At 35.8% G+C, this 11,781-nt stretch overlaps 1 protein-coding gene across 1 annotated transcript in view; it reads right to left on the bottom strand.

Moving 5' to 3' along the window:
• Positions 1–11,564, bottom strand: part of MED30 (mediator complex subunit 30) — an 18,733-nt gene extending 7,169 nt beyond the window's left edge. Inside the window, exons 1-3 of the mRNA XM_024741307.1 lie at positions 11,258–11,564; positions 4,216–4,374; positions 2,160–2,264 (exon numbers count right to left, since the gene is read on the bottom strand). Coding sequence (XP_024597075.1) covers positions 2,160–2,264; positions 4,216–4,374; positions 11,258–11,434 — 441 coding nt within the window. The 5' untranslated portion in view covers positions 11,435–11,564. The remainder of the gene's footprint in view (positions 1–2,159; positions 2,265–4,215; positions 4,375–11,257) is intronic.
• Between the last annotated feature and the right edge of the window lie 217 nt (positions 11,565–11,781).

The following is an 11,781-nucleotide window of genomic DNA, read 5'->3' as shown; positions in this document are numbered from 1 at the left end:
CATAATATATCCTATGGTAGAGAACAAACTATCTGTATGTCACATGGGGTACTCTGAAATCAAAGTTACCATCACAGTTGTGTTTTATTTATATATACATTTCATTGTATTTTATAAGTAATATCCTTACTATAGAGAAAAATAATAGAACACATCCATTGTGAATGAATACACAGATTATCAACAGAAACATGTAACACTTAATAAATGAATGTCTTATATCTCTGTACTACCAGACACCACTTATTCTTCAAGACCTAAATTAAAAGTTCCCAATCCCCTCGTAATTTCCTACTGTAAATTGTTTATGCTTATTACTGTCAAATTTGCTGGAACTATTCTTCTTAATTTATATTTCACCTCTTAAAAATTGTTTTAAATGTTATTTTAGAAAAATCTATCCATCTTTTTCTTTTTTCCTGAGTTTTGATATACATTTTTCTTTTAATTTTCCAATACTTCGTTTTGCAAGTCTTATTTTCAACTCTGAAATTCATTTTGACACATGGTGTAATGTAAAAGCTAGTTTAATTTTCCCCCAAAGTGTCTCTTTTGAAAGACTAATTTTCCACACAATCCCTCTTACGTCATATTAAATTCTCATATACAATAGGAAGACTTTTTCTGGCTATTATTTTACTAATCTATTCTTGTGCTGGTATTTCACACTGAATTATTGTTTTTACAATATACTTGATATCACGTTTTAGTTTTTGAAGCAAAGAGTTCTTTATTTTATTACTCTTATAGGAATTGTTTTATATATGTATTTTAGTATGCTCTCAAGAAAATCCAATTTGCATTTTATTTGGATTTGTTTTTTGATTGGTATTGCGCTAAAATCTTACTAGTTTTGTGCAGTTTCAAGAGAATTCATATTTGGATTTGGACTGTTACTGTTTAGAATAGTTATTGCCCATATAAGAACTTAATGTGTTCTTTCAACTATTCAAAACTTCTTTTATGTATCTCAGTAAGTTTAGTTACATATATCATGGAAATAATTCCTAACTACTTAATATTTGTTGCTGCAATTGTGAATAGGATCTCATTCTAATTTCTTTATGGCATTATAGAAAAATGGTATCAATCTTGTATTAAGCTCTTCTTTCAAACACTTATTGACTCTCATCAGTGAGCTTCTTTGAGCTTAAGCTTGAGTTAAAATGTTATGTACAAGCTTAAGGAACTTAACAGATTTGTACATAATATTATAACCCGTTTCCTAAAGTTTATTTCCGTTTCACTGGCTATAACTTCTAAAATAGTATTAAACACAGTGGTGTAAGGCATCCTATTTTATGCCTATATTTCATCTCAATGAAAAATGTTGGCTACTTATCTGAAATAAAAAGGTTTTTTTTAAAAAAGACTATCTTGTTAATAGTTTTAAGCATTCTTTTTTTCAATTTAATCTACTGATATTATATGTAAACTGAGTCATCCTCCTCTACCTCAGAAAACCCTCTGTGGCTGTGGCGGATTAATTAATACCCTGATGAATTCTATTAACTAGCATTAAGAATTTCAGGAGTGGGGCAGGAGGTGGGAGCATGTATTTGTAAGTGAAGGAGCGAGATTGGTAGTTTTATTTACTGTGCTATTTGTTAGGTTTTGGTAACCATGTTTCCACCACAGAATGAACTGACAACATTCCTTATTTCCCTATGGTTCTAGAGAACTATCTGAACATTATCTTCTGAACTTCTAAAAGTAGTCAGCAATAAATTCTAGTTAGGAACTTTTGTGGGGTAGAGGGTGGGATGGGGTAGTGCTTTGATAACTCAATTTCTTATTCAGCTGTTGAGACATTCACCTCTCCTACCTGTAAATTTTTATCATTTGCTCCTCCAAATATGCTCTAAGCTAGAGAGCTACAATTCTGCCTAGAAAAGAAGAAAGTAAATGGGTTGTGACTGAGTGCCTATGAGGCTTTTCTAAGAGCTTTACTGCCTGAATTCTGTGGTCTCTCTTCTGACTATTCAGATGGCATTTCTGCTTACATTTTAGTCCTGGGTTGTACTCTAAGTAGGTTAAATTTGTCACAGAAACAACTTCAGGTAATTCTATAATTCAAATTATGTTGTTGAGTTACACAGACTCCCCTGTAATTTGTATCAATAATTCGGAAATATAAAACATACAGACTAGCAACTCACTTTATTGACTTCAGCAATTTCTCGCCTCTCTTCACTAGCAAAACGAGGTGGGCCGGCCCGGTCATCATTCTTTGAGCCATCGTCTTCCACGTATGGAATAAGTTGCTGGGAGTGACAGACAAAAGTTAAAAAAGTCAAACATATGATACACAGTTTCCAATTATACTGGTATAGATAATGCTTCCGATTAAGATCACTTTTTATACTTTTAATAGTACAAAAATATATTTTAATTCAAATGACGGCCTAAAATAAAAGCCTTAGAAGTCTATCATTTCAGTGCACTCTACACATTAGCTTTTCAGATTTCTTTTGCAAAATAGTCCTTTTAGCAAAATTAGTTGTCACATGTAATTAAGTAATATCCTACTCAATCAGCAAATATTTAATTGGCAGATAGTGCGTGAGGAGACACTGCAAAAATAATGACAAATAAGACAAATGACAAATAAGTCCTACCCTTACGAAATTTATAGTTCGTTGAGATGGAACAGGCTTTCCTTCATCTATACTAAAAAGAAAGGAAGTTCATGGATGCATATTATATAAATGTCATCTACTTACTATCTAGTATCTGTGCAGATTTCTAGATGTCTTTTAGTTGGGAGAAAGTTTTTTTGTAAGAGAAGAAAATTTATATAGCAATGAAACTTCTAGCAGGATTATAATTAAATACGTATGATTTGTGATGAAGTTTATTTGATGAAGCCTCTTGTAGATGTGACAGAGACTTCAGGAATTATCTAGTCCTTCCATCTTATATTACCAATGCAGGAACAGGACAGAGGTAAATAACTGGTACAATCAGGAGTCAATCTGCCCAAACTTCTATGAGTTCTTGGGACAAATATAAACTTGCCCACATTCACAGGTACTTTCTTCCTTTCCTCTCTCCTAACGCAAGCAGAGTGGTCCTTCCTCCTGAAGACACTTTGTCTCCATTCCTGTGCCCTGATTCCTCTGCCCTCCTGTCTTCATTATTTAGTTTCCCCAACCTCACCCTACCATGTTCTTCCTTTTTTATCTAAACATGTTCTCCCATTTGGAGGAAAAAATCCCTAACCCTCAACTCTATCCCTCCTTCCATCTACTGTTTTCTTCTCTTGCTTTTAATCTAACCTTCTTGAAAGATGGATATCCACTTTCTGGCTTCAGTTCCTTATTTCCTGTTTAATCTTCAGCTCACTGTGATCTGACTTCTTGTTGCTACCTTTTCACAGAAGCTCTGCTCAAATATACCAACAATTAATCTGGTGGACAGTTTTCATTCTTTATTTTCCTTGACTTCTCTGCAGCATCTGTCAATGTCAACCACATTTCCCATCTTCCACATCTCTGACCCCTTCTTTTCAGGCTGTATTGCAGTTTACTCTTTCTCTGTGTACTCTTTACATGCTGATCACTCGAAGAAAGCACTGATCACAGGAAACTGTTCCTTATATGTAATGAGAGAACATCCAAACCTTCCCAGCTACCTTTGGTGGCAGACATATAACTTGTCAACCGGAAAAAAGCACCTATAAAAATATCATATACCTAATTAACTAAAATATATCTATGATCCGAGACTAAATTTTAAAAATATTTAAAAACTAGAGTGATTCCACTAAGATAATTTAAATTAATAATGATAAAAATAGTTATAACCTTTTATCCATAAAGAACTTACATGAAAACCACTTTAAAAGGATTTTACAATACTATTAATATGCCTACTAAAACATCATGCACTGATTTAATTAAAATGAGACATTGGAAGCAATAATAAAAATTGCCACAGACAACCCTCTCCTCCCAACAACAAAAATTTACTATCAGCCTGGATGTTAAAGTCTACTAGAAATTATTAACAAGAAAAGACAGTAATAATTCTATGCACATATATATATATATATATATATATATATATATCACAATTTCATCTTCTCTAGTCAAAAGCAAAACCCAGTATGTTTCATAATCTGGAAATACGGTGAAAACAGAAGAGAGAAAGGAAAATATTACAAATGTCCTGAGACTATCTTAGACTCATCCTTCCTCTACCACTAAAACTTGCCTCTACTGGAATGGGATCCATCCCTCCGCAGTTTTCATTGCATTTATCATAGACCAGTCGCAGCTTCCTGAAGAGAATAGAGAGTTGGCGAAGATGATCCTGTAGCTTTGCTAACCGGTCTTGATATGTTCCAGTATGGTAAGTGACACCGTTTGGCAGCTTCTCAATAAAGAAAAAGAAGAAGAAAAGAAAAAAATTAAGATCAGGACTTTTCAGCAGAAGAAAAAGAAGAGTATGCTGCCACTGTTGCAAAAATAATCTCAAAATACCTTAAATATGATAAGATAATTAAGATACTCAAGGTATGCATTAAAACATAAAGCTGTCACCAAAAGTTTTACTTTAAGGGCTTCCCTGGTGGCGCAGTGGTTGAGAGTCCGCCTGCCGATGCAGGGGACACGGGTTCGTGCCCCGGTCCAGGAAGATCCCACATGCCGCGGAGCGGCTGGGCCCGTGAGCCATAGCCACCGAGCCTGCGTGTCTGGAGCCTGTGCTCCGCAACGGGAGAGGCCACAACAGTGAGAGGCCCGCGTACCGCAAAAAAAAAAAAAAAAAGTTTTACTTTAAAAGGAAATCAATAGCAGGAGATAGGTGCAAATCAATCTGTACTTGAATATCATTAATAAATTATTACAAGTAACTGTTATGATCATAACTCTGTGTTGGATGCTTATATATTTTTAATTCAGGAATTTTATCAAAAGAAGCCAAAAATATATATTGAAATGACAAAAATCACAGATAAATGGAAAAACTACTACCTATTTAGAACTAAATGCACCTTTTGTGCAGTGCTGAAACTCACAAACAAAATCTTCCTTTCTCTGTACATCTTTACAGTATTTTATTCCCACAATTTGATCTGTGAAATCATCCTGTAATTAGAATTAACAAAATTTGTACCATGTTTTCTAGTATACGAGGTAATTTCATTATAAGCACTCATACATACACTTACCTTGGGGAATAAAGTGACTTAAAACCAAGACCCAAACTACTGTCTAATAGCTAGAAGATCAGTCCAGTCTTTCTAAACCTCAGTTCATCCTTTTTTCTTTTCTAAACAGATGAGGTAGGAATGCAAAAAAAAAAAGAAGAGCCTGGTAGAGTGTTCAGAGAAGAAAGAAAACAAGACACACTATCATTACAAGTAGGTAAAACCATAAACACTAAAAAAAAAAAAAAAAGACTGTAAAGGCCTATACGTAGTTGTTAAAAGGTGTAATAGTTGATAAAAGATGTAATAGGAAGGTACACTTGTTAATAATTCATTTTCTTCTTTTCTCTCATTTCCAAATTTCCTGTAATGTTATGTTTATAAGTTAAGGAGATGGATCTTCTGAAATTCTTTGAAATGAGTTTTATTAGGATTTTTGGAAATTCTCAAGAATTAAAACATTCTGAGGATTATATCTCAAAGAAATGTGATAAAAGTACCAAGGACTGAATTAGTCAAAACAGTTTAAAGGAAAAAAGCATTATAAGAGTTCACCCCCCAATACAACATAGGATTTCTCATGACCTTTCAATTTATGAACTTCCACAAACATTATCAAATAAGAGGAAAGTTTCAAAGGGTCACTGCTTTCTTGTTTGGGTGATAATAAGTATAATGATTACATCTTGCATACAGAAGCAGGCTCTCTACCTTTATTATGGTACTGACTACGTTGAGTACTTTGCCCATATTTTGTACTTAATGAAGACTAGAAGCAGCTGACATTTATATCCCTGTATTCAGTATAGTGCACACACACATACAGTCTTGAAGTACAGTCTGGATTATTTTACTTTCATGAATTATTTTTTCCATAAATGGACACTTAAAATTCACTAAGAATTCTGTGTTATGCAAAAGAACTCTTGATAAATCCTTTCATAAAGGAAAACAAAATCCTTTGAAATACAAAGAACCACCCTTCTCAAATTCACCCTCTTAGCAAGTTTGGGTATTAGTTTTCACATAGAGCATCAGCTTCTCAAAGAAGGGAGCAATTAATTCATTCAAAAAATTTACTTTTCATGTTGTCAGGCACTGTTTTAGAAGCTGAGGTAGAGCAGTGAACATGAGACAGATTATACCATAGAGTATATAATAGTGCCTAGGAGCTCTTGGGATAATACTATATAATGTAGATGCTTAGCTAACAAGCTCATCAGTAACCATCTCACTAATGAATACTGAATATCTGTAAATAAATGTGATCATACCGCTAGACACTAAAAAGGCATTCAACTAAATTCAACATCCATTCTTAAAACAAATATAAAACTCTTAATAAAAATTCCCCAACACAATAAAATACATTTATCTCAGTTAAAAAGTCAGCACCATGATGAATGTGGAAATATTACAAGCATCTGCACTAAAGTCAGGAACAGAACAGGATGTCTACTAAGACCACTAATACTACCAGTGAACACTGTTCTGGAGGTATGGCCAATGCAATCAGAAAAGGAAAAAAAAGTTGAAATATTAAAAAGCTGTGGCATAATCGTCACTATTTGCAAATGATATAAAGTTCTATCAATAAAGGAAGTCAAGAGAGAGATGGGTACAAAATTAATACAGAAAACCATAGCTCTGCTTTCATATATAAAAACAAAAGAAAATGAGAAAGGAAAAAGACCCTGTTTACAACAGCAACAATAAAGATAAAATATCCAGATAAAATATTTGACTTAAAAAATGTCAAGATAAATATGAAAACTTAAAATACTTCATAGAGACACAAAAAAGGATATTTTGTGTTCTTGGTTAATAAGACTCAACATCATACCAATATAAAGTCTCTCTAGGTTAAATCAACGGAATAAAAGCACTAACAGGATTTTCTCAGAACTATGAAGGTGATTCTAAAGTACATGTGGAAAGATAAGCAAGAATGGCCAAGGCGATTTTGAAAAATAAGTGTAAATACTTTATAGAGCCTCAATAAATGTAAGAAAGTTTGCCATTACTACATAAAAGAAGGCAGCTAAGTGGAATAGAGCATCCATAAATTGATTCGATTATATGAAGTAGCATCTGAAATCAATGGAGGAGGAAAACGAATTATTCAATCAACTTTTTGGAAAAAGTAAAGCTGGGGCCATGCCTTACACTTCATACTAGGATAAATTCCATACAGTTCAAAGTTTGAAGTATAAAAATTGAAACAAAACTGAATTTTTCCTGATTTTGGAGTGGGGAAGGACTTCCTGACTTAGACATTGAACCTAAAAAGACTGATAAATTCAGCTACCTTAAACAAATATATGTATATGTATATGTATGGCAAAAGGTAAACAGCAGACTGGGGGAAAATACTTGCAAGTTATATCACACACAGCAAGTTTTTCTAATATGTAAATAGCCGAATCTTATAAGTTGGGGGAGAGGGTAAAAAAGACCAAAAAAAAAAAGAAAGAAAAATGCGCAAATAATATGAACAAGCAGTTAACGGAAAAGGAAACAGAAATGATTCATAAAAATATGAAGAGATGCTGGAACTCATTAAGACTAGGAGAAATGTAAAGTAGATTTTCACCTATCAAATGATCAAAGATCCAGAAATATAATTTGCTGTGTTAGTCTCAGCCTGATGGTTGGTCAGGAAATGGTAGCATAAGCTGGTACAACTCCCATGGAGTGCAATTCATCATAATTTATCTAATTACATAAGCACAAAGCCACTTCTAAGAATTATCCTGCAGGTATACTTGAGCATTTAGGTAGGAAGGTATTCACTACAGTATAACAGTGAGAGACTAAAAGCAATCTAAATGCCCTTCTCTAGAGGACTGGCTAAATAAAGCACAGTATGTCCATGCAGTGGATTACTATAGAATACACCTTAAAAGGAAAAGGAAGTATTTTCTGTATAGATATGAATAAACTCCAAAATGTACCAAATGAAAAAAGGTGCAAAAGGTGTATAATATACCAGTATTATCTGTGCAAAAAGGGAGGAAATGAAAGAATATACATATACATTTGCTTAAATATGCACAGACTATGTGGAAGGATGTATTAGGATAGTAATAAAAATCAATAATAATCACCACCTGTGGAGAGAAGTTAGCTAGCAGATAGTGATGGGAGGGGGAATGTTCACTGTAATGTCCTTTTTTATTTCTGAATTCTGAATATATTCAGAATATACGAATATATTCTATTATATATTCAAAACAATTTTTTTAAAAGATTTAAAGCATAACAAATAGAACCAAAGCAATACTTTCTTATGCAGGGAATCTTAATCTGGGATCTAGCGATCTTTAGGGAGACATCTGTTAACCCCCTGAAATTTTATTCAAAATGTTTACATGTGCATTTTTCTCAGAAGAGAGTCCATAGTTTTCATTAGATTTTCAAAAGGCTAAAGGACAACTAATAAAGAAGTATTTCTCTAAAACAAATGCTCAGAAATAACCTCAGCAGTTGATATTTATGACACTTCATCCTTCTAGATTAATAATACAGAAGATAATTTTTAAAATTTAAATACTTAAAAGAATGCATTAATAAATAGCTTATATGTAGTCTTGTTTGTACCACTTCTCTCAGCTTTTTATAAATGAAGGAGCACACTGTTGCTTCATTTCCAGCCAATTATGATATGGCCCACAGGCTCTTAGAGGAGTTAAATCACAGGATTCGCAATATAAGAAGCACAAAGAAATAACTATTGTAGTCCCTTACAAATTGGTTGAATATATGTCCACATGTAATCTAGTTATTAATAATACTTTTTTGAAAGAGTTCAGTTCTTTCAGTGTCAGTTATGGATGTGTATTATATTTCTGTTAATAGTACAAATTGTTTGACAGCAAATTAGTATTATAAAGAGGTTAGTAGGACGAGCTACCAGTCATGTGTGATGTTGGGTAAAGTCTTCTCTCTTTAAGCCTCAATTTCCTTAACTGTAAAATAGGGATAAAAATACTTCTTAGAACTGTTCTTATAACAGTATACCTGACCAAGGAAAGTACTTGATAGATGTTAGCTATTAGCTCTACTAGTCCAATACAGCAGGTTGAAAATAAAGAAATATTTGCTAAATTCTGAGATCATTTAACCCATACTTTAATCATCTTATACATTAATCCATTAATTTTTAAAACAATTGCCAAAGATTTCATATCTTCTCTTGGATTCCCTTTGTATTTTATTTCACACTGGCTTTATTGACATGGTCTTAAAATATTTCCATACAACTGTATTACTTCTAGAATCAATAGGAAAAAAAAACCTCAACCATTAAAAAAAAAAGGCAACAAAACATTCTTTACTGCACCAATTGAAGTAAGATTTCTAAAGTTCTAAGAGTCTGAGGGCCTGGATTCAAATTTACCCTATACTGACTAGATTTGGACAATTTCACCTCTCAGAATCATAGAATCCTTATCCATAAAACAAGAATGATACCCACATCACATAGTAGTAAAGATAAGCATTAAAAATGGGTTAGCAAGGGCTTCCCTGGTGGCACAGTGGTTGAGAGTCCGCCTGCCGATTTAGGGGACACGGGTTCGTGCCCCAGTCTGGGAAGATCCCACATGCCGCGGAGCGGTTAGGCCCGTGAGCCATGACTACTGAGCCTGCGTATCCGGAGCCTGTGCTTCACAACGGGAGAGGCCACAACAGTGAGAGGCCCGTGTACGGCAAAAAAAAAAAAAAAAAAAAAAGGATTAGGAAAATGGTGCTGAAATAATTGGATATCCAAATGCAAAAAAAAAAAAGATCCATTTCTATCATTATATAAAAAAATTAACTCCATGCGTATCATAGACCTCAATGTAAAACCTAGAACTATAAAACTTCCAGAAGAAAACATAGGAAATCTTTGCCATCTTGGGTTAGACAAAGATTTCTTAGATATGGAACCAAAAGCAAAATCTGTAAAAGAACAAATCAATAAATTGGATTCCATCAAAATTTAAAATATCTGTTCTTCAAAAGGCAATATGAAGAGAATGAAAAGCCACACAGACTGGGAGACAAAACAAAGACATACAATACAAAAAAAAAAAAAGAAAAGACGTACAATAACAAGTTCTGGCAAGAATGAGGAGTAACTAGAAGGCTCAAGCACTGCTGATGAAAATGTGAAATAGTGCGGCCACTTTGGAAAAGTTTCTTAAAATGTTAAGCAGACATTTCCCTACCCAGCAATTCCACTCCCAGGCATCTATCTACTTAAGAGAAACGAAACACATGTTCACACAAACATTTGTAGCTGAACATTCATAGCAGTATTATTTATAAGAGCTCCAAAGTGGATACAACCCAAATGTCCATCAACAGATGAACAGATATGCTAATTGTGTTATATTCACACGGTAGAACACTGTTCAGCAATGAAGAGGAAGGAACTACTGATATATGCTGAGTGAAAGGAGCCACACCGCCCGCCTGCACCAAAAATCATAGTGTATGTTATATGAAACTCTATAAAATGCAAACTAATTTACGGTGCCAGAAAGCAAAGCAGAGATTGGCTGTGGATGGAAGGCCAGAAGTAAAGATTTAAAAGGGGCACGAGGAAACTGTGTGGGGTGATGGATGGTTTCACACGTCCACATGTGTCAAAACTTTAAATGCATTGTACTGTACATCAGTTATACCAAAATAAAGCTGTTTAACAAAATGCTTAGCAGAATCTGAATTCAACACCTTGGACCCTCAAAAAGTATTCTGTGGAAAAATATGAGATTAAAATAATCCCAAGAGTATGGCGGAATGAGACTCACCTCTACCTTGAAAGATACAAGAGTTCGCCTAGAAACCTGAGAACCCGGTCGAATCTAGAAAATGTGGCTTCAATCTTACAGAAATCCGGCCTAGAAAACATCACCTCCACATCTTGGGGACAGACACATTATTGGGGAACGCTTCTGAATGTAAATGGGGGCGACCAACATACTCGAGGTTTGGCCAGGGCAGCCGCGTCGAAGCCCAGGGGCCCCACATAACAATTAAACCAGCAGCCCCCTCCCTCGCAGAAACATCCCGCTTTCTCCACGCACGGCCGTGACCGGAGCCCTCCTTCCTTCCCACCTGCATGTTCCTCAGGAGCTGGAAGATCTCCATGGTGCGGTACACGATGTCCTGAACCGTCTCCTGCCCGATCCGGCAGAGCGATGCGGTGTTAACCTCCCGGGCCGCCTGCTGGGCTTGGGGCCCGGCGAAGGGCCCGGGCGCCATCCCTGACGCAGCCAACGGAGGGGTGGACATGGCGTGGCAGCGGCGTCAGGTCAGCAGGGCTGCAGAGTAGGCGTCAGGGGGTCCGCCCGACCGTCGCTGGCCTCGGCGTGAGCAGAAGCTTCTAAGACCGGGCGATCTGATTTCAACACAGCTGCCGTGACTTCCGCCACCGTGACGTAACACGTCATCAAACGTCACGGGGACCGCGCCCTCGGCGGGGTCCCTGGGAACCTGTGTCAGCGCAAGGTCGGCCGGGATTGGGCTGGACGCCCGGGAGGGGCGGGACGGGCGGGTTGAGTAGCCAATCACCAGCTGTACTCTAGCCAGAGGGGGCGGTGCGCGTGGTGGAAGGCCGGTGGGCTTTCCACCGCTTGGTT

This window comes from Neophocaena asiaeorientalis, unplaced genomic scaffold (assembly GCF_003031525.2).
Source record: "Neophocaena asiaeorientalis asiaeorientalis breed wild unplaced genomic scaffold, Neophocaena_asiaeorientalis_V1.1 scaffold177, whole genome shotgun sequence".
NCBI lineage: Eukaryota > Metazoa > Chordata > Mammalia > Artiodactyla > Phocoenidae > Neophocaena > Neophocaena asiaeorientalis.
The sequence above is the reverse complement of the archived record's forward strand: the minus strand, read 5'-3'. Positions and strand labels throughout refer to the sequence as shown.